The 27,147-nt window shown below is 43.6% G+C and overlaps 2 protein-coding genes and 1 non-coding gene across 5 annotated transcripts; 2 read left to right on the top strand and 1 right to left on the bottom strand.

Moving 5' to 3' along the window:
• Positions 1-939: 939 nt before the first annotated feature.
• LOC148320847 (protein argonaute-4) lies at positions 940-15,686 on the bottom strand. Of its 2 annotated transcripts, none has more exons than XM_088318686.1 (19): positions 15,505-15,686; positions 11,096-11,267; positions 10,908-11,028; positions 10,606-10,787; positions 10,350-10,486; positions 9,906-10,040; positions 9,660-9,747; positions 9,360-9,507; positions 9,135-9,254; positions 8,590-8,751; positions 6,775-6,908; positions 6,453-6,637; positions 6,168-6,327; positions 5,664-5,835; positions 5,392-5,535; positions 5,072-5,206; positions 4,896-4,997; positions 4,626-4,825; positions 940-4,530 (listed from the first exon to the last, which is right to left on the bottom strand). In XM_088318686.1, the coding sequence occupies exons 1-19, from the start codon at positions 15,521-15,523 to the stop codon at positions 4,422-4,424; spliced, it is 2,625 nt and encodes an 874-aa protein (XP_088174812.1). In that variant the 5' UTR covers positions 15,524-15,686; the 3' UTR covers positions 940-4,421. The 2 variants fall into 2 exon arrangements, with proteins under 2 accessions (XP_088174812.1, XP_088174811.1); XM_088318685.1 differs by having other exon boundaries at positions 6,775-6,923.
• A 1,308-nt stretch (positions 15,687-16,994) lies between these two features.
• On the top strand, positions 16,995-17,113 carry LOC148320848 (5S ribosomal RNA). The gene has a single exon (XR_015839539.1). It is a non-coding gene; the product is annotated as a 5S ribosomal RNA (ribosomal RNA).
• Positions 17,114-17,782: 669 nt separating this feature from the next.
• LOC148320849 (claspin-like) lies at positions 17,783-26,390 on the top strand. Of its 2 annotated transcripts, none has more exons than XM_088319032.1 (24): positions 17,783-17,852; positions 18,435-18,552; positions 18,742-19,112; positions 19,339-19,488; positions 19,571-19,615; positions 19,682-19,754; positions 19,839-19,941; positions 20,025-20,533; positions 20,637-20,825; positions 20,930-21,087; positions 21,166-21,335; positions 21,632-21,681; positions 21,777-21,976; positions 22,048-22,585; positions 22,675-22,708; positions 22,799-22,871; positions 22,948-23,072; positions 23,201-23,362; positions 23,725-23,846; positions 23,938-24,068; positions 24,195-24,315; positions 24,773-24,840; positions 25,064-25,225; positions 26,043-26,390. In XM_088319032.1, the coding sequence occupies exons 1-24, from the start codon at positions 17,826-17,828 to the stop codon at positions 26,166-26,168; spliced, it is 3,825 nt and encodes a 1,274-aa protein (XP_088175158.1). In that variant the 5' UTR covers positions 17,783-17,825; the 3' UTR covers positions 26,169-26,390. The 2 variants fall into 2 exon arrangements, with proteins under 2 accessions (XP_088175158.1, XP_088175159.1); XM_088319033.1 differs by having other exon boundaries at positions 24,776-24,840.
• Positions 26,391-27,147: the final 757 nt, after the last annotated feature.

The following is a 27,147-nucleotide window of genomic DNA, read 5'->3' on the forward strand; positions in this document are numbered from 1 at the left end:
TTACCTTGATAGGTCAGGCTTATAACCTCACATCAAGCAAGGTTGAATCTTGGAAGAAAATATCCACATGGTCTTGTGCGGAATTCCCATAAGAAAGTCTTCCAAAAAGAAATTAACTTGCAGATTTCTACTGCAAAACGTGCAGCAAGTCTCTTCATCCGTTGTCGCTTTGCAGACCAGAAGCACTCAGGGATCCAAGCCTGGAAGCCACTTCAGATTTCAGCTGCTGCTCGGCTTTACCCTCCCCCCCCTCCTACCAACCGTTAACAGAGTACCCGAAAGGGTCGCAAATGTGTTGAAATATCAGGTCGAATGGAACATCAAGGATGACCTACTGTCTTTGAGTGTGGGCGGAGCAACACTGAACATGTTCCAATTCACAAGGAGGCAGTGGGTGGGAGGAGAGTCAAAGGGGTGGGGGCAACAACAGGGAGGGAAGGAATAGATTGATGGTAGGTGGATCAGTTGACAAAAACAACACGGGGTCCTCTACAAAAGGGTAGAGGTAAAAACGTCACCCATTGTACCCTGCCTGTACTCATATTGTGGTGGAAATGTTCATTTTAATCGTAAAATGTCCAATAAAAATTAAGGGATTTATTTTTATATAAATACTGCTCTTCTCCCCAGCTGCATTACATCCACTCAACTCCAATGTGCTAATGAATTAAATATGCCATCAAGATCTGTGTTTCGGGTTTCCTTTCTTCTGTAGCACAGCTCACCGAGGTAACAGTAGTCATGACAACAGGGAGCGGGACTGGGGGTGCTAGAGGGGGATGATAATCAAAAGTGAAAACAAAAAAGGTACATTTAGAGGATTATTTCACTATGTATATCTTTAAGATGCTCCTCTACAGTAATGACCTATTATGAGTTATGGGCCAAAAATAAACACACAGGATAATAGTGTAAAATGATCAGAAGACACAATCAATGTTACAGGCATAAAATACCAATTTATTAACTTTGCACATAAACACAAGAGTTCCCTGCAGGCTAAAATAAAAAAAAAAAAATGTATTTGAGCATTTCATAATAGCAACACTGCGTGAATGGCCCAATACAGGAGTTTCAACAACATGCGCCACCTACTGGTCAGAAAGTGTTGGACAGCCCCATTCATTGAATTGAAGCATTCCAATACTTTGTATTGCTATTAGAGAACACTAGCTGACAAAAATTATAGAGCAGAGCTAAAACGACCCCCTCCATAAAAAAAAATACAAAGAACTCCATTAAGATAAGTAATATAACAAAGCGATAACGGGAATTTAACAGTTGCTCATGCTTTCCCCTTTGGGATAGAAATAACTTTCGATTTCTAATAGGTAAAAAGAGGTAACCTTTTTGTGACTTGAGAGGGGTGTTGCCATGGCAAAAGGAGACACCCTAAAAAAAGAGGCTTGGCCACAAGCATAAAGTTGGAAGGAGACAATGTGGAGGCTCACTACTGTAACTAGGCAAAGAGCAGAGGGGGTATGCTCTTAAAACGGGCTCGTGTGTGAACAGAGTACCTCGTTTGAATTTGAACACGGCCCAAAGAGCAGACCCGCCATTTACATCTTCGCCTGACAATAGATAGACATTGTGTGGGAATCTTAAAAAAAAAAAAAAAAACACGAGATTAAACAGATATTGCTAAACAGTCTCAACAAAGTGATAAACATTTACACCAAAAAAAAAAAGATTTATATTTTGTCTTTATCCTTATAAATATGATTCCAAAATGTTTTTTTTTTCCTTTTTAAGTAAAATACTCTGGCATGCAGGCAAGCAAAATCTAGTCAACATAAATGGTCTCTAAAGGCTAGAACTATACCACCAAATGCACATCTCCACTGATTGATACAAGCAAATGAAACATGGATGGGGGAAAAAAAAAAAAATTACAGGGACAACAGTAGACCAAAAATCACAAATGGTGAGAATTATAGCTTTGTTTTCCCGCATTTCAACCATCAAACTGGGTTATATTGCTTTGCGCTGCCATTTTACAAAACAGCACTAAGATAGTTTATCAGACTTGAGCTTCGTTAAATAGTCAATTTGTAAAACCAGATAAATATTAAACCACAGCCTCCCATTTGCCTCATAGCGCCCCCCCCTTTCACGCAATTCCAAAAATTATCGCATGCAATCCCCGGACAAGCCTCCCATTCTCGGCTTAAGCCCGTCGCGCACGCCTTCAACAGGTGAGTGCCCAAACTCATTCATAATAAACCTGCTGCTTTACGGGTGGTTTATTACAAAAGGGTTTTACCTTGAGCTGTACCCCCCTGATGAGGCGTGCGCGGCGACCGCCACCCCGACGCTCTTGGCTGTCCGGAAGCAACACTCGGAGGCGCCGCTCGTGCAACTACAGAAGGCAAGTGATGGTTTAATGAGTTAATCGAGAGGGGCAGTGCTCATGCTAAAGTCAATTCATTCAATCCAGTGTGGAAAAAAAAAAAAATGAGAACAAGGAACTCACACGTATCGCAAAACTTTTAAGAGTAAGAGGGGTATACATCAAATACACACAGAGTAATTGAAACCATTAAAAAAAAATTAATCTCATTGCCTATCGCAAACCGTTTGAAAACAAAGCCCCGCCCCCAATCTAGATCCACTACAATAACGATCCCTGATTGTCTCCAGCTAACCGATCAGAACCGACAGACGGTGACACACAGAAGCAGAGCTGCTTCATCACTCTGGAGTGCTACACGGAAGCCCCACCAAGCTTCAAGTTGTCCTTGAACCCGACGAAGGAAGCGTGACTATCCACTGTCGCCATTAGCCGGGATGCTACCACAAAGTTCCAACCAAAAAAAAAAAAATAAAATACCTCAACCGCCCTTGCCCTGCAGCCCCTGAACTACTTGGAAAAAGATTTCACCGCAACTGACGTTAAAAAGGTCAAATCACAACAATTACAACAATGACAACCACGATAACGACATCAATGGTAGCACTAAATTCTAAACAACAGTTTTTAAGATGACCACAAAACATCCTTATATTAAAATTTTTACAAATCTGCTTTATTGATTCGTATGTATAAATGCATAAAGGTAATAGAGATCGAGAGTGCCCTCTGTTGCTTGCCTAGCGTCCCGGGTCAGTGCAATGAATTGGCCATCGTTTGCAAATGAGACCTAAATTGAAAAAAAAAAAAAAAAAAAAAAAAAAAAAAAGGTCCTAGAAATTACTACTAAAGATATAAGTTTAAAAAAAAAAAAATCCAGCAGAATCAGATAAACAGGTCCAAAGCAAAATCCTATTCGCCACACCGAAGGCAGCGCTGATACGGCTGCCCAGATGAAATGTCACCGACGACCGGAAATTAACCGTTGCATGTGTGCAAATCCCGTCCATCAAACTATTTGAATCAATAAGAGACCCGGGGGCTGCTAGAAATCCTCACAACGCCTCTACGAGGCCCGTTTAAGTCATTTCTCTCAAAGCTGCTCTAGAGATGTAAATATACGTTTATATGTACGGTATGTGTGAATATAAAAACAACAAATCTGAGGCATTTACAGCAGTTATCTCCTCAATTTCCCTTTACAATTCAGTGGCCTGCCATGAAAGCACGTGCGCACACACACACGCTCTCACACACACACACAAAACAACAGTACATGTATTTACAGAAGACAAACACGCATACACCGGCTACTCTTTTGCAAGGATGGGAGGAAAGCAGTAATGGGTATGGACACCCAGGTCACCTCGTTTGTAAAATACCGAAGGAAGAAAAAGTTAAAACACACTCCTAAAAAGGAAAAAAAATATAATATATATATATATTCTCAAAAGGTCAACCCCACCCCGACTCCATCACTTCATGTAGAGTTCCCTCCCGACCACCCAATAAAACCCAAGACCTTGTGACAGATTTTGCCCTGGTAGGCTTTGAGGTAAAAGTAGATCAGAGTCCTGCTTAGCTGGGAGAGCAAAAGTGCGTCGTCGACACAGGTGGTGCCAAAACACTCCATTGCTCAGTGTATCTTAAAAAATACGAGCGCAGACATTCAGATTCAGAAAAAAAAAAATTACAATAAAAATCAAACACAAAAATAATGGCTCAATTAGTAGTATGTGTGGGGGTTTTTTTTTTGTTTGTTTTTGTTATTTTCCTGTCATTTTCCGTGCATTGGAAACCCCCCTGCGGGTTCGCAGTGCTAAATTGCTGGTTTGAAGGGCGACCTGACTGGGAACGATGGATTGAGCTTATTTCATTCAAAAGCTACCGGACACAGAATCCCCGTCAAAGTGTCGCTTTGGTGCACATTTTAGGAAAATGGAGGGCAAAATAAAAAAAAAAGTGACTGATGATAAAGACAAGACGACGAGGAAAAGACGAGCAGATAATGGTTAAGAATACAGACGGGATGGACGTCCACGCGTTGGACGGGCAAGGTAGGCTCGCGACTTTAAGCGAAGTACATGGTGTGTTGGGTGTCATAGTGGATCTGAACTGCCTTGGCCAAAGCCTGGGGGTCACGACCGTTACTCTGGCCGGACACATGGCTGCCCTCAGCACTGCAAGACAAAAAATAAAAAAAGGGGGGGGGGGGGGTTGTCAATGTTAGCCTAATGATACAAACTAACAATTTCAGACACAAGCCAGAACTCACCTGTCATGGTCTTTGTCCACCAAATGGTATCGGGCCCGGAAAGCCACAAGCCTAGCGTAGTAGGCGGGTGCCGGGATGGAGACGGAGCGCGTGCAGCGGACGTAGGTGTGGCACAGCTGGTAGGTGAGGAGCTGCAGTTCATCGGCCGTGAAACAGTTGTCATCCCACAGGACGTGGTAGTGGGATGGACGACTGGTACCCTGGGGAAAATTAGTAAAAATGTTATGCCAAATTTGCTTTCTCGTGGATTTAATAGTATGTGTGGCTCACCTGAATTCCAGCGTGGCTGCACAGATAGAAATCAAACTCGGACGGATGTGTGATGGTGCTGTCGACTGTGGTCCCAGCGGGAACGTTGCCACTCTTCCCAACCTAAAAGCGCCGCACAGAAAGAACATAGAGTTTATAAATGTAATTGTACAAAAAATAATTACAAAAATTCTTACCCTCTCAGCTTTGTCAGAGCAGAAAAGACGAGTGTGGTGGCGTTTCTGGACCACAATGTAGGTGATGCCGGGCCGGTAATCTTCCTCCAGACTGATGCACGCCTTCCTGATGGCTATTAACTCCGGCCACGCTACCTGAAAAGGTACAACAGCAACAATTGGAAAGGGGTTGATCTATTTATTTAAGGAAAAAAAAAAAAAAGTCACGGCCATTTTTTATTATCAAACTGGTATAACCATTTTGAGATTTATATCATTGCTACGTTTACAAGGACAACATTTCTTTATCAATGCTACATGCATAATAAATCGTGTGGCACCTGTTTCATCTGGCCTTCAGACACGCCGCCCCGATAATAGATGATACGAGTGGGCTTGAAGCGTGTGGACTTGTAAAACTGGATCAGGAGCTCCCGCACCATGTTGGTCAGATCTTGAATGACCTCCTGACTGAAGAGCTGCTCCTAAAAAAAGAACACCCAAAAAAAAAAAAGAATTAACAACCTTCAGGTTTTTCATCCGAATTAATTTCCTCTTGTAAGAAACATTAACCTGTCCCCTATAATACTGCAAATGGAAAGGATTTAAAAACCTGGGACATGTCTTGACGGGACGTCTGGACTCGCACTGTAGCGCAGTAACGGCTGGGATGGCCATCCATGCTGCCCACCACTGCCGCGATAGATGGCTTCTTCCCATCACCTGCTGGAGGATGAGTGACATCTGCACCCAGGAAGATGACGGGCTGCTGGAACACGGACGGTCTGGACAAGACATTGAAATTCATTTTTAAAAAATTGCAAGATTATGGAGCTTCAAGAAGTCATTCAAATCAATTGATTTTAGTTTAATTATTTTGGGCTACACCACTGATATACTATGGACATATTTGATTGTTTACGTGGTTTGAACAGCTGCCATATAAAAAGATATCACGTTATTTTATTCGAAAATAAAGACAACAGACAGGATTTAATACAATGTCTAGAAATTGAATCGGGACTCTGGATTGGCAAATAGACAAAACCAAGTGACTCTGTGACTTGGGTACGCCCAAAAAATTAATAGAATTTTTTTTTTTGTAATGGATCCAGACCTCTGATGCGGCACTAGGACGTTGTTGATGCCTCCCAGCTTGGCATTGATCTTGAGGCAGAGGTTGGAGAGAGTTTGTGGGGACGTCTTTACAACATTCTTCACCTGAACGCACTGAGTGGCCATGCCGAGGAGGGTGTCTCCCACCCGCTTCACCTCCGCTGTGGACAACAACGCAGGGTTGACCAAATCGCCCAAAACAAAAATAAATCACTAAATATTCTTCAAGCCTCTTCTAGTTTTGCCTCATGCACTGTGACATAAAACAAAAAAACAGCGCACTTACCATAAACGGGCGTTTTGCCAGGCAGGATGACAACAATGAGCTGCAGCCCCACATAAGACATCTTGAGGTGCTTGAACATTGGCTCCACACTGTCCGCTCCTTGGGCATATTTACAGAAACATGGCTGGCCCTGAATGGGCATCCCAGCATCCTTTGAGATCTTACGCAATTGGTCAGTGAAGCTCCTACCAAAATTAAGCCAAGCTCATTAGCGGTCAGCAAGAAGCAGAAGACATCCAAAGCTCTCCATCGAGCGCAACGTAGCCTGTCGTAAAGCGTGCTATAAAGACGACCAAGAGCGTTTGCGAGCGATGCCACTCACTTCAACAAGTCCTCTCGGCACTGTTTCTGCGGCGCGAAGCACGCCACAGCCCAGACCTTGATCTCGATGCCGGCGTAGAACTGCTTGCCCCTCATGTCCCACACGCCCTGATTGGGCGTGGCCACCGTTTTATTCTGCGGAGAGAGTCCCTGACCTCTTAGTCAACCCCCCGGTTGGACGAGCCGATACACGAGATTTACTGAATGAATTCCAAGCCAAGAAGATAGCCACATTCAACTCTTTTGCAGTTTCATGCTTTGCACAGATTAACTTAATCTGTACATTTACTTTACGCTTGATAGCATGACTTAAACAGAATATCTCGCTCCTACTTCAGTATGATTGTAAAGACAAAAATACAAAAGGCCAGAAGCTTTCTTCCTCGGTTAACAAGCTTTACCAAAGTCGATTAAGAGCCGAGTAGGCCCCTTAGCAAATGACCCGAGTAGTTAATTGAGTTTCTTTAACCCATGTACATATCGGTATTGGTAAAGGATTATGTCAGCAATAGCAATTCAATTATTTCCAGCCTTTCCCATATTAAACATGCACGCAGAAATTCGAGGCAGCGGTGTAGTTTTTTTAAACAACTGCCGCATGCAAGCAAAACCAAACAGCACGCAGTTTCAAAATGAAATCTATACAATTCATTCAAAGCAAGGAGAGAAATGGGAGTTCACATTTAAAAAAGGTTTTCATTGGAAGCCGATTAGACTTGCAGTCCCAGGAGGCAAATGGCCAAGTGTTCAATTGAAAGTGGAAGAAAGAGCCGTGTTGAGCTCTTAAATCAAACATCGGGAACAACTGCAAATCGAGTGTGCAACAAAATAGGAAATCCATCCCAACGCTACTACAGAGAGATCAGAGGGGTGTATTTTGTGTCAGCAGAATTGGAGGGTGTTTTATTTCTTGAAAGAATGCCAAATTGCAACTCAATTGGCTTGTAAAAAAAATATTTTACCGCCGGACACGTTGCGCTGGGTGATAACAAGTCTCATCGACATCCTGATGGCCACACTTACTCGCAATCCTTGGAATCTCAATTCAGCCATTCTCACAGACGAGGGCAGTACGTTGACATTTTTTCAAATGGGTTGAAAAAAATCGTGTTGGAATATCTCACCATTATGATTTTCACATGGATCAACATAAAAACATTTACAGATAATTTGAGCATCAATCACACAACTTGGCTCGCTCTCTCCAGATGCGGACCAGCTGGCTGAATTGAGATTCAGTGGGTGAACCAGCAGTCTTTCGTGCTTAGGATTTTTGGAAGGGATTTGATTTTTTCCCCATGTCCTCAATGTGGGTCTAATAAAAAGGTCATCTTTATTAACAAATAAAATTCCATAGCGCCACAAATAACAGCTTATTAAAGCAATTAAATGTGTTAAATAAATTAAATTAATATGGAACCCAATTGAGGACGTTGGCGCGCCCTCGCCAACTGCTCCAGTTTCTCACATGACCCCTTTGTAAAATTAACTGCCCGCCCTTGGTATCGAGGATGTGCACACTGAGACTGCTGAGGTGCGCCACAGGATTTCCCCACACAGGACTCGTTCCAGGTTTACTTCATATTTAATTCCTCCTTGTTAGTTTGGACGGGATTGAATATTTTTTAGCCGTTAGGACCTTGATGCAGCAATGTGTGCTGTTATTTTGGATTACTATATAGATAACTCAACTACTCCTGCAAACCTGGAACAAAAAGCCCTTTTTTTTTTTTCCATCATTCATTCTGATGCCCCCACCAGTGCATTCATCATTTGGCTTTGCGACCCCAAAGTGTAGCCCCGTCCCGATACTCACCCTGCCACAGTCCCGCCCTGTGTCTGTACTCACCCGGCCCCCATACTGTAGCATGGGCGCTGGGAGCACTCGTCCTGTCACCTCCGTCATGTCATTGTGCACCACAATGCCAAATTCCTTCAGATACGGGTCGGGGCCCCCGACCATGCTGTTGCTTTTGACCTGGGCAAGGAGAAGGGAAGATTAGGACAAAAAGAGGCGAAGGAAATGAGGGCCAAGTGCATTCTTTTCATGCCAAGAGAAAAAGAAATGGATGTTTAGTTGAACACAAAACTAATTGCGCATTCTGCCCTCTTGTGGATGAACATTAAATTGTTCTTCCTGCAACTAAAAGTCACTGGCATACAAAGATGAACAGAAAGACATTCATGTTAATAAAATAAATACAAATGTACGGCAGCCAATCCACTGCCATCGATGCCCACTATTAAATTCGGCACCACAATTGTTAGTCAACTAAATTTTTGCAATACACGGCAACAATGCGACTCATCCTCGGCAGCAATTAAGTTACTTAGAGAACCCCGACATATGTCTTCACTCACCAGTCTGCTGATCTCTTCTTGTCTGTCAGGGGCCGAGCGAGCGGTCGCTTTGATCATGGTGGACGTTTGGTTGTCGGTCAGCTTTTTGATACAGCGTTGTCCGGCTACAATGTTACACACCTGCAAGCGCCCATACAAAAAAGGTGAGTGATCATTAAGAGGAACTTTGTGAAAGTTGCTTCATGACATTAAAGAGGAAAAAGAAAAAAATAATCTCCCCCTCACCTCCAATGGCAGATAAGTGTGCTTCTGTTCCTGTCCTACTTGCAGACATGGTAAATGTGGATACTTGAGCTGCAGATTGTACTTCTGCTTGAAATACTGAGCGACTGTGCACTCCATTGCCTGGCCATTCTCAAGCTGTAAGGGGAACCTGTCGAGAAAAGGACAATGTGGATAAACTGCAAAGAACCAATACAGGCTAAGTATTTTTTTTATTCAAATTCGCCAAAAAAAAAACAAAACAAAAAAAAAAAAAACCCGAGATCGAGTAATCTAAAATGGCAAGAGCTGCAAGTAAATTACGTTTGGTGGCTGGCCGGCCGGCGCGTAACATTGCACACACGATACTTCCTCTTCATCTGACCACAGTGTGTGACCTCCACTTTCAAGCCTGTTAAAACAAGAAGACAAGTGCTACAGCAACGCAGACGCGCAGGTTTCAATTTCCACACATTTTCACCGTGCTCGTCGGAAACACAGTGATCATTTGCACATCTCGCAACCCCTCTGACAAAAACTTTCATACGACACCATTTAGCCAACACTCACCTCGTATTTCCTTGGTAAATTTGACACGCTGCGAATCAGTCAGGGGTTTGGTCTGTTCGTTGATGTTCTGAATATCTAAAACTTCGCACATGAACTCAATCACAGGCTGTGCACGGTAGAACGCAGTGGCCGACACTGGGAGGGGTAAAAGAGAGACGCCACTTTATTCAATAGTCCCCCTCCATTAATTAGTAACTATGAGCAGAACAATTTCATGCATGAAATATCGCGGGCTGAGCACGGGACCAAATGGAACAGGCCAAAAGGAATGCGGCATTGATTATGTACAGATGCTTTTAGGGGGCTTCAAACGGATTGCAGGCAGGCCCTATTTCAAGAACGTGAATTGGGTCGAAATGGTGCATCTTATGCACATAGCAGGCCCCTCTTCAAAACAATCTAATCGCCCAGAAAAAGAATGTTTCTTTTTCCGACCAGCCTTACCATCGATGTTGAGCATCATGTTCCACATAGCAGGACGGACGGACTGATGAAAACCAAACCACACTTCCCTGCCTCCACCCAAAGGATGGTAGTAGCCTTCAGGAGGAGAGAAGAACGAGCGCCCTACTGGAGTGTATCTGTGGAAAAAAAAAATTATAATAAATTGGGATTAATCAGTCTGGAATGATTTGCACCAGCATTATAAGACAGCGACATATTTTGAAAAAGCTCTTGTCATAGACAAATAAATGAAGACCTCATGGAAGGGAGATGCCGCGTGATGACATCCAGAGCCTGAACGGAGTCCTCCGGGACTTCGTTCAGGTGACCGGACAAGGCTTCAAGGAGCATCTGAAGACTGACAACTGACACCCACTGCAAGGACACCTTGAAAGTTTGATCTTTCCCTTCACCGGGTAAGGTCACCTCCAGATCCACCTGAACGTGACGGAGAAAGTGTACAGGACAATACTTTCAACGGGAACAACTTTTATGGAACAGGATAATATATTATTTTGAGTGGGTGTGTCTTAGTTTCAGGAAATGTGTGATACGAACCCTGTCTCTCCCTATCGGCAGTGGATGCGCCGTGTACATGTTCCTCTTCCCATCATAACCAGGCTGTCGGTCTCCAAATATTTGCATCTTGAAGTGCCGCACCATCGTATCCACCACCTCCCTGCAAGGCAACAAAAAACGGGCGCTAAGGCGCGCCAGCAGGCTTCTCCAAATTGATGCAACGCTACCTGTTGACCCTCCGCGGCCGCTTCTCAGGCTTGATGTCGATATCATAATGATAGACATCAATCTTGGGAATCTGCACTTGGAAGTGGTTGGCCAGGAGACGGATGGGTTTCCCCACCGTGCCGAGGCCGGGACGCCGCGGAGGCTGGAACAGAGAGGTAGGGGCAGGCGGGCCTGCAGACAGGAAAGGAACAACCATCAATGACGCACTGCCCAGAACATAAGAATGATGAGGAAATCATTGAATTGCAGATTTGTTTCCAATTTCAATAAAGCGTCTCAACACCAGGCTTGTTAACCATTTCATGAGGGTCACCTGCATTGGAAATGGGCACACGTGCTGTGATTGATCCCCAACTCTGCGCCCCTGATCATGTGGGTCAAAGAGAGGCCAGCGAAACAATGACCTCCAATTATCAGTCGGCCCACCCCCAGCTCCACCCAGACATACGAGGGCACCCGCCCCAAACATTGAGACAAAGCCGAGGCTTCTCTCAGACAGACAGCGGCAACGCCATATGGAGGGGTGGTGCGCCGAGTCTGGGATTACCGTTACATTTGACACGGGGACGCAGATATCGCCTTATTGCAACAATATATACACATCATATAAAATTTTAAATCAAATCATCCTACCTAAATATAGTGTTGCAGATATGACCATTTATGTCACTGTCATCAAATTAGACCACAAAGTTTATCGGAAAAGAAGCTAATGACGTGAATGCCGCCGCCATATCGCAGCTCCCTCCTCCAGATACTGACTCATCCACCCCACCCTCACATGATTTCACCAAAAATGGGAAGATAAATGCTTTGTGATAGTAGTTCCGTCTGAATGCGATCAGTTTGTTTATCTTCACGTTGAATTCATTGGACATGCATGACAACATTCAATGTCATCAGATTTGGTGTTTTTGAAGGAGGGTCGAGGCGAGGGGGGGGGGGCGGTTTGCTTAATGCTTTTGTCAACTGACAGCTAAAGGACTGTGGGGGTCCTGATGAACTCCATGCAGCCACACGCTCCAGTTAACAAGTGAGGCGCGAGAGCACAGACAATCAGGACCCCATTGCCTCACCAAAACACATTCGCCTGTATGCCCCTATCAAGAGTGGGCCCCAAACGACACACCCGCCCCACCTCCACCCCCACAGCTAAACACTCTTCCAGCATAGTCGCAGTAGTTTGATTGCTGCCTTGCTATTGTTAGCTTTGTATGACTGTCTGCGTGTGACTCACCCTTCTTGACAATGCGAGGCGCCTTTATTCCCAGTGTTGTCTTTATCAAATAGCGGTACGGTCTTGTCGTAACATGCGAGTTTAGTTGACGCCAGCGCCCGACGAGAAATGGGCCACAAACTCATTGGGGTCGAGCATTTAGAATTCATTGGTTTTTAGAGCTTTAGAGAGTTTTGTTAAATGACTGCGCTCCTTGTAAATGCCTTATTGCTTAATATAAAAATGCCATTAAAAATTTAAAAAAATATTTTTTCCTAATCAGTAAATTAAAAATTATTTTTAAAAAAAATAAAGATTTTTTTTTTTAAAAGCTGCCATGCCCCAACTTGGAAAAATGGATCATCGCAAACTGACTATAAAAAAAAAAAGTGACTTCACTAAGCAGTCTGTGCATCACAATATATTTTTCATACAACAAACTAAGCGATCACTTATTCAGAATGAAAGTGAAAAACACTTTTCCTCATCTCCGCAGTAAATTCGGCAATCTTTCCAATGATCATGGAGTCAGTGTGCACCATTCAGCTTGCATTTAAATGGCCACCTAAATGTCCAAAGACCACCATAGAAAACGCTTGTTAACTGCTAAGTGGTACAGTTCTGAACCTGCTTTGCATTTCCATCATGGGGAGCGTAGGAGGAATTGGAGATACGCTGACATTCTGTAGTCTGCTAATGGATTCAACAAAGACAACAATCGCGACGATGTGGTTTACTGTTGCTATAGACACACACACACACACGTTTCAATTAAGTTATTTTGGTACTCAAGTACCAAACTAATGTTTGTTGGTAATGGGGCTGAAAAGACACGCATTTATTTTATTTTTTTCCATCCACATTTACCGCGATGAAGGTACAAATTTGCGTTAATGTGTCCCTGGTAACCACAGCGTGATCACGCAGTTGGACAGCTGGGTTTGTAGTGAGCATGATGGTCGGGCCTGGTGATGACTCAGAGACTGAACAGGACTAAGCGGCCTGTGCACTGACGCCCACACCTGCAAATACCTGGCTTAAGGAACTGCAGTCGACTGCGGGAAAGCTTCATTTATTACTTCAAGAATTTGGGTTACATTCGTGCATACTCAACCATCAAGTTACCTTTTTTTTAAGACTCTCATTTGCCTCAGTTGTCAGTCCTTAGAGTAAACTGGTCTGTTTTTTTCCTCGTTGCTTAGTTCATTATTTAAGTAGCAAAACAGGTGTAAGCAAACATTTCCAATGTTCTAGCCAAAAACAGCATGAATCTCTCTGTAGGTCAAAACTGACAACTGAGTCATATTAGAAAGCGGAGGACCAAATTAAATTTACCACAGCCGATGTTAAACGCAACTGCATTGTTTTTTTAGAATACTTTCAAATCCACAATTTCAATTGTCAATCTAAAATTGATGGGGCTTTCTTTACAAGAGTTTATCTGAAGTTTTGTTTGTTTTTGCAAGACCGACTGAAACGTTGAATGGTCCAAGGCCCGCCGCTGACAGAGACGCGGCTGACCCCGAATGGCCTGGCTCGGGTTCAGCAACTCGTTTGTAGCTGTTGGGCACAAGTTATGATTTGGAGATATTGCAAAAATGATCATACCAAACCAGTATGTACGGCATAAATAAATGTCAATTGTTTTACAATATTATTTAGAATTTCATACAGGATGTAACCATGGCTAGAAAGCAAAGAGTGGAGAGTCTTTGTCACTGATATGCACAGGTGCTGTCAGTGGAGGGGTGATTAATTGATTGCACACCCTGTCAAAAAAAATTATATTCCCTCTCCTCGTGTTGCGACAATCTGCGTCTTCCTTGACAATTGCAACATGTTTTTACAGAAAAGCATACCGTATGTGGAGCTTCAAACGCAATAAAGGGCTGTAATTTTTTTTATTTCAGTGCATCTTTAGAAGTGCAGTGCTCAATTGCTTGGCACGCACGTGTGAGTTGCCCATTTTTTTTTTTTAATTGGCGACCACTCCAGTCTGCTTCAATACTCATGGTGCAAGTTTGCTAAAATTGCAACAACGCATCATTTAGTTTGATTACAATTTAGTGGAAATCTACATAATAGTCGACCCAAACAAAAACATGAAAGCTTCCACGGGGTGTGAATACACACACCTGTGGATACTTGTCCAATTGATTTTCTCCCTGCATTCCATTGGCCCTTCCACAAACCCAGCATCTGTTAACACATTTACAATTTCCACTGCAAAAAAGTGCACCAATGAATTACTGTAATGCCGCTCTTCTTTGCTTGCATGAGTGAGCAAATATATTTTGGGAAAATGTTGATTATGCTCAACAAAGCAGTCTATCGCAAACAAGAGGAAGGATGTGTTTATTTGTGTTGCAAAAAAAAGGGGGGGGGGGGAAATCGCAGCTTGTAATTGTTATCGCCTGGTGTTAAGGTGCACGCTTCCTCCAGACAACTGCACAGCCGGGAAGTGGCTTTGTTATCATGTAGCAGATGAGTAACATGGAGCATGCCTGCAGCCGTGTGATGGTGAAAAGCGCCATCCATCTATTCCCGCTGTGTCCTCACATACGCATGGCTGCCGGCCAGGCAGATGAGCCCGTCGCAATAACACGACCACTAAAAATCACCAGCGACTTCATTTTCTTCGTTTTTTTTTTGGGGGGGGGGGACGAATCTCGAACAGGAGGGCAGCCCAGAAAGCGAGCACGCTGTCCTCAAAAATAAAACGGCTCGAGATTAAGGGTGGAAAAAGATGTGGCACAATTTAACGAAGATCGACCAAGACAATGCCCCCCCCAAAAAATCGTGGTTTTGATCGACGTGGGGAAAAAAAAGTGTCGTGTAAACATCAACGTGAACACGCTACGACGCGGAAGGGAGGAAGGAGGTCCTAGTTAAATCCCCACTCACACAATACCAGCTCCGACACGACGAGACGTGCGTGCCTCACATAAATAAAAACCAAACGGGCATGTCCGCGGAACACGCACAATTCACAGACATTCGACGTTCGAGTAAAGGATTCCACTCCACGTCAAATAATGTCACGCGGGGTGGGTCTGCGTTTGTTTTGCCGTCAGTGCTTCGAGGCCTCAACGCAGCCGCGGCCCCCAGTGAACCCACACACCTGAGCACACGCGTAGCATGCGCGGCTCATTCCGCTTCACGCTCGCCCTCTCATTTCTACTCATTTCTTACCGGGTCCGAGCGCTTCCATTGCCGAGGCCTCTCTCTCCGACTCTGTCCCGGCCTGGCGGCTCCGTACCGACGCTGAAATTGGGGGCGGTATCGCGAAGCTTAAAGTGGCTAATTTAAGAAAAAGGAATAAAAGACAGCGAGGAGTGCTGTTGACTGGGCTGGCTGACCCTAACTACTGATACTGCCGCTTCTGGCGCTGGGGATTTGTAACTGCGCATGCGCGAGTGGGAAGCAGGCAGTCGCTTTGTACGCATGCGCGAGTTCATCAATCGCTCATAAAGCCAGTAAACACTAACACAAAAATAGTCGTTTTAGAAAACAATTTAACCGCATGAGTCTAATTATAAAATGAAAAGCTTGTGAGTAGATTATGGGCTGAATGCAGTCAGATCGGAATAATCTTTATTAGCCAAGTATTTGAGGCAGGGCAGCAGGTAATTCAATACTTTACAATAAACTACTTATTTTAGTAGTTTACGAAAATAACAAAAAGAAAATGAAGCGCAAGAATATAATATAGAAATACAATAAAATACCTTAATCGTAGGGGCAGCGTCAATTTTTAACCTGTATTTAAAAGCATTTACACTGAGATCTAACTTCAGTTCTATTGGCATCTTAATCCCTTTGTGATCTGAATGTTTTTTCAACATGTAAAAGGCTGTTTTAATGTGACAGAAGCCTCACTTGTAAAGCCTTGCGTTCAACAACTTTCCACTCGCTCTTTGTATTTAATATTGCTTGTTTAATCTAATTTATTGGATGATAGTCTCACCTGACTCAGTTTTGCCAATCTAACGTTACAACTAATGACATTTGACGCGATTTGACTACTGTCAAGCAGTCAGGCAAAGTCAGGCAATCACATGACCACACACAGTCTGCAATGTAAAACGTGGCAGAAATCGATACAATATTTCCTAATTGACCTGTTCCAACTCACTTGAACCAGACAAAGTTGGAAATAAAATGAATGGATGGCCTGCAAATAAAGAACAGCAACATGCGCTGTTACTTGAGTCTGCCTCGATGTCAGCATTTCGGCCTACAAGAACTCTAATTGGAACTTGATAAACTTAAATTATTGTGTTGGTCTTTGTTTGCAAAATGTAATGCTCTGTGCAATAAAATCAGTCTCTTGCATGAAAGATAAATCTAGTTCAGGGATGGGCAATGGTCCTGCTGCAGAATGCCACAATTTTTCATCATTCAGAGGCCACATAGGGCTAACCAGATGTATGCTATTTTAAATATGGATGCATACATGCAAAATATATGCTCTTGACAGTGTTCATTTTTGTAGCTACTGGGGGGCAGTTAGCCACATGATCGCTTAATTGACAGGCCTAGAGCTCAAAATGATAATTTTCTGCGTCCCTTGCCTGTGGAAAGGGGGGAAATTAAATAGAATACCTGCAAAATGGGTCAGTCAAAAAAAAAACAACCCCTAAGCGTAGCCTATATAGCGTTAAAGTTTACAGTAAGTACTCGCTTACGGCCATACTACCCTGAGAACGCCCGATCTCGTCCGATCTCGGAAGCTAAGCAGGGTCGGGCCTGGTTAGTACTTGGATGGGAGACCGCCTGGGAATACCAGGTGCTGTAAGCATTTTGCACTTCAAATGCAAAACCAAACTTTTAATAAGACATCAAATACAGTAGCAGCCACCACACACATTTTGTAGTTTGTAAAACAAAATAAAAAGAGTAATAATAGTTTTAAATAACATGTCGGTTAACTTTTACCGCAGTATTTGAAGCACACTAATTATTAGAATCTTGACTGGACATTGCACAGTGTAAAATGTTATACTATATCTTTCACCTAGTACAAAGTTCTGTGGGTTTTTGTTCATATTTATTCCCTCCAAGCGAATCATTACGCAGAATAGGAAAACATTTTCCTGGTATAAAAACATTTTTATACTTTTTTTACACGCCTCGATCCCGCTCGCCGAAAAAGTGCCGAGACTTAAATCACGCACGCCCTCGCGTTGTTTAAATGTAGGCGGGACATAAGTTTCCTCACGACCAATAGAAAGCCAGATCCTCACTGATTGGCGTCCTGGCGACGAAAACTGTGTCGCAGCTGTCACTGCGCGCGAAAGATAAAAATTTTTACTCACAGAACAGGCGGGAGGACGAAAGACAACCGAGCTAAAGGCGATCTCATTGCACCTTAAATGACCGAATTGACCGCCCCGCCGTCGTCCAGGCATGAACTTTTGTTCCATTTTGAAGCTGCCACGAGTTGACGAGACTTTTGAATTCCCTTTGTTGCTTTCTTTGTGACAAGCGTCGAGTAGCGAGCGGGCAACGAGATGAGCCTTGTCCTTTCTCCAAAACAGGTGAGGATGCTTTTCACAAGGCGACATTTTTGAGTATTCAACTAGATTTTAATAATTCCAACGTGTGATCGGTGTTTCGTCACTATTGTTAGCTTCTGCTAGTTAGCGAGCGAGGCGACGAGGTCGCAGCTAGCTAGATTGCCTCCTCCTTTTCTCCAGTCTCGGTTGAACAACTTTACTACAATCAGCAATCGTGGTTAAATTCCGTGTTTATACGATATACCGATTATCCAGAATGCCAAATCAACATGGACGCAAAACATTTTTTTCCTTTTTCAACTTCATGATGCGAGGCCATCGCCAGCTAATGTGCTCATTGTTTGGCTTGCTGCAAGGCGCCACACATGTCCTCAAACGAGCTTGCATGCCAAATTGCATGCAATCTGTAGTTGAGAACGTGTTTCTGAAAATGATTACCTCTTTGTTTCTAGTTACGTTGTTAAGGCTGTGGATATCACCCAAATGACGTCATAATGCAATACACAATATGTAGTGGACATTTCATTTGTTGCTGTATGTGTCAGTTCTGCAGACTTAGCAACGTGTGACACATATGAATGTTATTTTATGTGTTCCACCCAGGCTGAAGGTCTTCCGGCCGTGGCTCCCACAGTCACCGAGAGCGATTCAGACAGTGGAATGGGCTCTCCAGCAGAGGAGATTGTGCCAGAGACAACAAACAATAGAGAGGAGCAACCAGGTGAAGTTGCACGACAATAGAGGTTGAATGAGCCACAGATACGACAAAAGTGCTTTGCATTTGTGTGAATGGGGGAGTCGTGAAGGTTTCAAATAAGACACCTTTGTCATGGACCAGAGGCCAAATCACAACTGTATTGTGTGAGTGAATGTTGTTTGCGTAATAGTAATACCCGATGTATTATTCCAGACTCTGATGAGGAAGAAGACATTCAAATTCGTCGAAAGCCTCGCCGTAATGCCATCAGCGACAGCGAAGAGGAGGAGGCGGTTGAGGTGGACGCATTAGTAATGGCTGCTTCAAGTGGCGAGGAGATGGAAACAGAGGAGAGACCAGAAGTTGAAAAGAGCAAGAGAAGAATTTCTGTTCTCGTAGACGACGAAGACGGCGAACCGGAGCTAAAAGTGGATAAACTGCAGCAGAAAACTAAGAAGGGCACTAAAACCACAAAAGATTCAAAGAAGAGGGAGCTGAGCCAGAGGCACCGAGACAAAAAGGAGAAACGTTGTAAAAATGTAGAAAAGTTGAAAAAGAAACCGAGATTCTCTGACTTGAATGAAGTGAGTAATCTTTGAGTACACTCTTGTTGTTTTTCCATCTGCAATGCACCACTTCCTTCTTCTCTCAAACATGGCGTTCACAGCAGCCCTTTAAGTTTCCTCGAATGTGCATTTGTGCAATAATCCCGCTGACAAAAATGAACCAACTTCCTCACAATTTGCGCAGAGACCAAAGACTGTTTCGTTGTTACATCACACCGATATAAACAAACCTTTTTGTACCCAGGATACGCATCTCCCTGGTCCTCTGAATGACAGCGGCTGCCTGTTAGGTGACACGGATCTCTTTGACGCCGGCATCGATGACGAGCTGGAAGAGGAAGAGTCTCTCGATTCAATTCGGGCGGCTGTGAAACAAAAAATGAAAAAGCACAAGGTACAGTGAGCTGAGCATTACTATCGAGATTTAAATGGATTCCGATTTCAGCCTTAAATGTGATTATCATCAACTAATGCAGGAACCTTTCCTGGATGAAGAAGAAGTGCAGAAGCCCCAGCGCGTGGTAAGCGCACTTAAAAATCCCATGAACTAAAAAATGTGAGTGACTTATTTTTTTTTGTGCTCTTAGGAGCGAAAAGCTGCACGTGCGAGTAAAGAGGCGATGAAGCAGCTCCACAGTGAGTCTCAGAGACTGGTCAGAGGTCAGTTGAGATTCTCACACACACAATATTTGTCATTAATCAATCTGAGGCCTCAATTTTTGATTTTGTCTCCGTCTCATGTAGAGTCAGATCTTGGCTTGCCTTACCACGTCCCAGAGCCAAAGACCATCAGCCAGTTTTTTAAGAAGAGAGCCAGGCCCGACGGACCTGCCATGGCTTTGTTGAAGTAAATGCAAACTTGTTACGCTAATTGATGACAAGCATCGTAATGGGGGAAAAAAATAATAATTATTTTTTTTTTTTTAATAGATCTAGACAGTATTCTGCAGTAATGTTGGAGAAACCAGCGCCACCGGTACCTCCCTCCAACCCCACAAGTGAAGCCGAGCAGCGCCCCGCAGACCACAACTGGACTCCAACTCCACACGACTCTTTCTCTCAACGCAAACCGTTATCCGAGCCTGCCGCCGCATCGTCGCCGCAGCAGGAGCGCCCGAGTCAGACGCGAGAGCCCGCCGCCGCCGCCGCCGAGAGCTTCGAATCCGCTCCGATGCTTTATCTCTCCGAGAGTCTGCGGGAGTCGATTGCGGGGAACGCTGCATCTGAAGAAGAGGTTGTCATGAAACAAACTGAAGGTCTGGCTGACGTCCAGCGAGCAGAGGTTGGAATCGCAGCTGAGGGTGAACAGCTCGCCGGCAAGCCCAAAATGGACAAATTAGCTCGACTAAAAGAGCTCGGACTGGACCCGCCGCCCGTTGCTAAATTGTGTGCCAGCGCGGGAGCTTTTGTTCTCCTTGAACCAGCGTCCAACAACCGAGGTCAGCCATGCATTTTTTTTCTTTTTAATTATTTATTTATTTTTTTTGTTTTTGAGAATTGAACACTTCATAGCTGTCATTCCCCTTACATTTGTTCAATCAGGTGTCGAGGCTCTAAAGAAGCGCTACCTTTGTCACATCCATGCTCCGGTGCGGCCGCAGGGAGAGCATACGCTGCAGCTCAACATCATCCGAAAAGACGGCACCCCGTCCGGCAAGGAGGAGTTGTGTGCCGACTCGGTCACGGTCACTGTGAAAGACGGACAAGAGGAGCCGGTGCCGACCAAACCTGGTATGGAACAAAATCTGGGGATTGTGAAAATTCTCACGTCATGATCCCGTTTCTGTTTTGCCGCCAGCGTAGTTCTTTTGACATTTAGTGGCTTGTTTTCACAGGAGAGAAATTGTTGACCCTGAAGCAGCGGCTGCAGCTCGCCATGGCGCAGCGCAGACAGGAGGAGCGGGCGCGCAAGGCCGAGCTGAATCGCCTCGATAATGAAGACTGTGGCGAAGAAGAGGAGGAGGCCGAAATGACAGATGACGGCGACGAAGAGGTCGGCGTTTTTCCTTTTTTTTTTGGGGCTGTTTTTTTTTCCCCGTCTGATATTTACCTCCGGATTTATACATCGCAGGGTTTAGATGACTTATTAGGTGGCGATGAGGACGAGGAAGATGGCAGCGTGGTCCAGAGTATCCGAAGTCTTTCCCCCGTGGCGCTGAATTGCCCGCCAGTGACTCCAGATTTAATTAACACAGACGGAACACTCATACTGTTCCCTGGCAACTCCTGCTCTCGCACCGGGTGAGTTTGTTTGAAATTTGTCATTCAAGTGTGGAGTCATTTTGTTTCGAGATGGCTAAATAATTTGAACAACCAAGGTTACATTTTTTTGCTGCCTTTCTGTTTTGTGTTGGAAATCATTTTTTAAAATTTTGGACGAGCTGGCCGCAGTCATTCCAAGCATAAAAATTTTTCGATAATTTATTTTTCTTTTATACGGCTTGAATACGTCATCCCATGTCACATGACATCCTCAGATTTTTTTTGTTGTTGTTGTTGAGGTGTGTGCACCTTCAAATATTTTGTTTCCCTTTAAGTGACGGCGGAAGGAGATCTGGTGCTGGGCAATACGGCGCGAGTAAACTGGGTACGCTTATCCAATTTCAAAATTGATGACTAATGCAACATTTTATTTATTTATTAACTTCCACGCAATGTCTGTCTACATGTGGTCGTCTCCAGAAGAGGACGACTCGCTGTCTCTGATGAAGGACATCAGCCACAACAGCAGCTTTGAGCTGGCCGGATCCATGATCACTTCTTACCAACCGGTCAGCCACCAGCGCATCGGGCGAGGTCCTTACAGCTCCAACTCCAACTCGGTGTTCCGTTCGCCGTCTCCGTGCCTCTCCAGGCCCAGCGTCCTCAGCTCTGCTTCCAAGGTGAGGCAGTCCGCCGGAGATTAAACGACATAATGAAATGGATTTTACGACGCGTTTCTTTTTTGGGACAGAGCTCTGGTAAACTGTCCGAGCCTTCGCTGTGCCTCCCCGTCGAAGACTCCCAAGATTTGTACGCCCCGCCCTCCCCAATGGACTCTGAGCCCACTGGGGAAACAGCCGGACCCGGCGGTCCGGGCGGAGACTCTCAAGGTCGCTTCTCTCTGGAGGACGACGCCCACTCCCAGTTACTGGATGCCGACGGCTTCCTGAACGTGGGTCCGCGACCCGGTGCCGTCCGCTCCCACAAGAGGAAGTTGATCCTGGGCAGCTTGGATGAAAACGCAATGGACGCCAACATGGGGGAGCTTTTAGGAATGTGCTCGGGTGTTTTCGGCACGGCGCCGAGCGGCTTCAGTGGCGACGCGGCACCGGTCGGCGGTGAAACGCAAACGGAAGAACTGCTCGGGTTATGCTCGGGAGCGTTTCCAAAGACGCAGGCGGGAGAGACGTCACAAACCGATGAGAACAAAACGCAAGAACAGGATGAAGACCCCGAAAACAGCATGCATCAACTTCTTGCTTTTTGTTCCGGCAAATTTCCGAGCTCAGGTATAATCTTTCTCACCTTGTGTTGTAAATTACGCCAAACACTTTTTAAAACTATCGCTGATAACGTTACTATTTTCTGGTACTTTCAGATTCTTCCCACATGGGTTCACCTGCACAAGACGGGTAATGTCATAATTTCACACCTCGATCTATTGAGAATAGAGAAAATTGTATGAAAATGTTGTCATTTTTATGGCGTCTTCTATCTCGCAGCAAAAAGACACCACAGGATGAGGAAGAGGAGGCGGAAGAAGAGGACTGTGATTTTCGGCTTCTGTCAGATGTGGTATGTCTCACAGGATGTTTATCCAAAAAGAGAGCAAAAAAAATAATAATGGGCTAAATCTGGATTTGTCTTATAGGAAGATGAAGAAATTGATGATGAGGAGGAAACAGATGAAGATGAAGAAGAGAATAATGAGGTAGAGGAGGAGGAGTTGAATGGCGTCTTTGCGCCCAGTCTGGGTCCGAAGAAAAAGAAGAAAATGTAAGTGAAAAATCAAGCTGAGGTTTGCAGGTGTTGTTAAAAAGTCAATCCACTTACAATATGATTTTGTTTACAAAAATAAGTCAGTTTTTTTTTTTTTTTTTTTTTTTTTTTTTTTTTTTTTGCAGGCGTCTAACCGACTACGTGGACTCGGAAGCTGAACTGTCAGGCAGCGACGAGGGCAGCGGGGACGAAGATGACGACGGAGGGAGCGAGTACGAGGAAGAGGAACTTTTGGAGGAGCTTCCCTCCGATGAAGAGCTGCACGACCAGGTCAACAAGATCCACATGTGAGTCAAATGCGCCAATGCATGGATAGAAAAACGAGCCTCGGTCCTAAATATATTTTTTGTTTTATCATTTTTGAATAAAAATTTTTTTTTAAAAAAACAATCAGAACAAATAGACTCAGAAACACAAGTTATGACTTCTGCTTGGCTAAATTTGTTTAATTATTATTTTTTTTCTGCATATTGAGTGATTTTTAATATACATATAATTAATAAAAAAAAATTGAAATAATAAATAAAAAGAAAAATGAAGACTCTCCTTTTTACTAGCGAGTCTACAGTACTGTATAACCAAAATTTCAAAGCAGCAATTTTAAGTCAAAATGAGAACAAAGTGCTTTAAAGTCCTCGCGTAATTACAGGAAGCAGGTGATGGATGATGACAAACGACGCTTGAGGCTGTACCAGGAACGTTACCTCGCCGATGGCGATTTACATTCAGATGGCCCCGGAAGAGCTCGCCGCTTCCGTTGGAAAAATATCGGTTTGTTCCAGGAGTGGTCATTAGTCAGCTCGAGCAGACGGAATTTGTACCAATTCCAATTTCTCACACGATGGATGGTCACCCCTTTCAGATGATGGCTTCGACGCAGACGGGACCGGAGCTGAGGGTGAGGAGGCGCATGATGATGAGAATGCCATCGATCAGATTGAGATCCAGAGGAGCAAGGAGAGACTGGAGAGGGAACAGTGGCTCAGAGAACAGGTAGGCTGGGAAAAAAATAAATAAATTCCGTCACCCAAAATTTGCGCTCCAGTCTGTCATGAAGCTACGCCAATGCGTCATAATTCCAGTAAATGTTTCATTCTCCATGTTCCTGCCTTTCCTCAGTCCCAACCGAAAGGCAGGAAAGCGACAGATTTGGATGAAGAGGATGTGGAGATTGGAGAGGAAGATAGTCAGTTCCTGAAGTTGGCCAAGAAGCTCACCGCTAAGACTCTGCAGAAGAAAGGTTGGTTTGGTACCAAACCTTTTTCGTGTCACCTTGATTTACAAACTTCTAATTACACGTTAGGAGCTGTCACTCAAAGCAGATTATTGTTTATTTATTTGGAACACAAATCTGGCTCCTTATGTCTTGCTAGACCACGCCCTTTAAAGGCACACCTCAACAAATACGAAAACAAAGTTATTTCTTTAAAATGTCTTTTGTTTGTATTTTTTTTTTTTTAAATACAGTTCTGTTTTTCTTTATTAGAAACCTTCAACACAAAAAGAAAATGTGCTGGGCTGGACAGATTGATTTTTTTTTTTTTTTTCATGTCAAGAGTAAAATGTACAACTGTATTGTAATCTAATTATCTAAGCGACAGAATCCAAAGGCAGTTGAATCAAATGTCTTAAGATAGAAATACAGAATGAGTGTATTAACATTAAATTTTTGCTTTTTATTCCTGATTTTTACAAAGCAGAGCTTCCTGTGGCACCGCCGGCACAAAAGACAACAACCCTCAATCCTTTCCTGCGACCCTCACTGGTATGTCAATGTTAATAGAGAGAAAATACTTCGGTGTTCTGCTCCTTTTAATTTAATGTCCTCCTTGCCTGTTTGACTTCTGGCTCAAAGTGTGCATCTGCACTGCTTCATATTTTAGAGGTGGTTCGAAAGAGCAGCTGCGCTCACCACGACTTCGCCATGCATTCTAGTTGTTGTTTGGGTTCACTGTCCGATAACAAGAGCGCATCGTGTCTCCGCCAAGGTTAAAAGAGGCTCCCTCCTGAGTCGGCCGCAGTCTGTCCTTCAGAAATTGGCGTCCATATCCGAAGGCAACCCACTGGCACCCAGAAACAGTCGCGGTTTCCTCTTTCAGACGTTGTCTCCAGAGAAGGAGAGTGCAACCGGAGAAACTTCTCCGAATCATGTGAGTAGACCAAAAGAGCACTCAAACAAATGTGTCATGTCCTTTTGTTTCACACAACAGCGCAGACAAAGGGAAGCTGGAAACTTGTTTGGAGGGATAATATGAAGAGTGCCAAACAGCCCAGAGTGTGCATCTGTGCCGTGGAAATTAAATTTCAGTGAAGGGAGTTATTTAAAAAACACCGTTCGATCAATATGATACACAAAATTGCTTCTTAAATGTGGTGACTTGTTCTTTTGGAGCGGCACATGACTTTCATCCTACACATGTTTAATAGCTCATCAGTACATGGAATTGGAACCGCCAATTATTTACGTTATCGTGAGGTTTTTTTTTTTTTTCTACATTCATCTTGTTTAACACTTTGGAAATTAATTTTATGCAAATAATTATATTTATATTATTATATATATTTATAAGATTATATATTTAATTATATAATATTTGAAACAAAAATGTTACATATATTGTTGTTTAACTGTTTACTAAATTTATTTACAAATATAACTTTTATTAAAGAGCATTATTTTTTTTAAATTTGGTTTGTTTAACATTTATCGAGTTTAATTTGATTAGAAATCCTAATGAAAAAAAATTATGTGATGTACATTCAATTTTTCTCCCACCAAAAATGAATGAAAAACTGATCGAATAGTGGATGGATGAAAGGTAAACTCAAGCAATGTAACATTCCGCCACTAGCCGGCGCCAAAGTCCACCTTCTCGAAAAGCAGACACCCGCATGAATATGCGACTTTTTTTTCGTGTTAGAGGTTAGATTTTTCTCCAAATTGAAAACTTGTGTTTCAATGGACAGATTACGAAGAGGAAGGGCAACACTGTAGCAGTGAAGCCGGCCGCCAAGAGGTTCTGCAGGCAGGACACATCTGCCGGACACACTAAGGGACCCCAGAGAAGTATTTTCAGCTTCTTGGACCACTAAATTGGGAGCAAAGGCTGATGAGTATTATTATTATTAGCGACATGAGTACAACTCAAGTTAGAATTTTTAAATTCATGTGTTCAGTTGACAACCAACTAATTGTACAATTAACTTTTTTTTTTTTTTTGCTTGCATGTATATAGGGATGTTTTTTTTCCTAAATTGTCGGGTTTTGTATAATGTATTTTACATGTAAATAAAATTTATATTTTAAGACGTTTATGGAGAATGGTGTTTCTTTTAGGCTCATTTTCAATCATATCCGAATCTTGCCGTTTGACGCCTAATGTTTTAAGTGGCTAATAATAGGCCGACCCTTTATGTCTATCCACCTCATTAGTTGCTATGGCGATTATGAGACAGAGTGTCCTGGGGTTAAGATGCCACACAGGAGGGCCCCTTTACACGTCATTAGGAGCCAATGCTGAGGGGCGGCTTCACTTTTAGATTTTTATCATATTTACAGTATTATTAACCCTTTTAATGTTTTTTTTTTTTCAGCATATTGGACTATGAAAATTATTATTTAGCCATTAGTGTGCAATTAATCGACAGAGCTGATTCCAAATCCTGAGGGCCTGTTTTGTGGGGTCAAGCAAGCCAATCTAATTAGATTTGAATAGGGTCTTGAGATTTGTATTCCTTCCGTTATTCTCATGCTGTGTCTTCCTACATTCCTCCGACGTTGATTTTCACAACTTTCTTCCCCCGCGAGAAGGCGAACCGAGAGGTCAAAGGTCGTAGAAACTTAACACGAAACCTCTCTGAACTCCCATTTCGCACAAGAGCGGGAAGGTTACACGTTTTGGCATGGAGGTCCGAGTTTTTAAATATCCAGAGGACACGGATCCGCTTCTGTTCTGATTATGAGGATAAGAGAGGGCAGAGGGTGGAATAATTGAAGAGAAACAAAAGCCGAAGCACCCAAGGGTGTTTTTTTTTTTTTTTTTTTTTTTTTGCTGTGTGCCACGCAGCATCC

This window comes from Idiotropiscis lumnitzeri, chromosome 16, assembly GCF_059441095.1.
Source record: "Idiotropiscis lumnitzeri isolate Australia: NSW breed Sydney's pygmy pipehorse chromosome 16, RoL_Ilum_1.0, whole genome shotgun sequence".
In the NCBI taxonomy this organism is placed as follows: domain Eukaryota; kingdom Metazoa; phylum Chordata; class Actinopteri; order Syngnathiformes; family Syngnathidae; genus Idiotropiscis; species Idiotropiscis lumnitzeri.

Excerpts from the sequence above, each read along its gene's own strand:
- LOC148320849 (XM_088319032.1), top strand. The coding sequence starts at position 17,826 with ATGAGCCTTGTCCTTTCTCCAAAACAG. Across the intron at positions 21,977-22,047 it reads TCCTCAGCTCTGCTTCCAAG|AGCTCTGGTAAACTGTCCGA; the intron begins GTGAGGCAGTCC and ends TTTTTGGGACAG. Across the intron at positions 22,872-22,947 it reads TTCGGCTTCTGTCAGATGTG|GAAGATGAAGAAATTGATGA; the intron begins GTATGTCTCACA and ends TTTGTCTTATAG.
- LOC148320847 (XM_088318685.1), bottom strand. Across the intron at positions 11,029-11,095 it reads CGGCCGCGGAGGGTCAACAG|GGAGGTGGTGGATACGATGG; the intron begins GTAGCGTTGCAT and ends GTTGCCTTGCAG. Across the intron at positions 9,748-9,905 it reads ATTTACCAAGGAAATACGAG|GCTTGAAAGTGGAGGTCACA; the intron begins GTGAGTGTTGGC and ends TTGTTTTAACAG.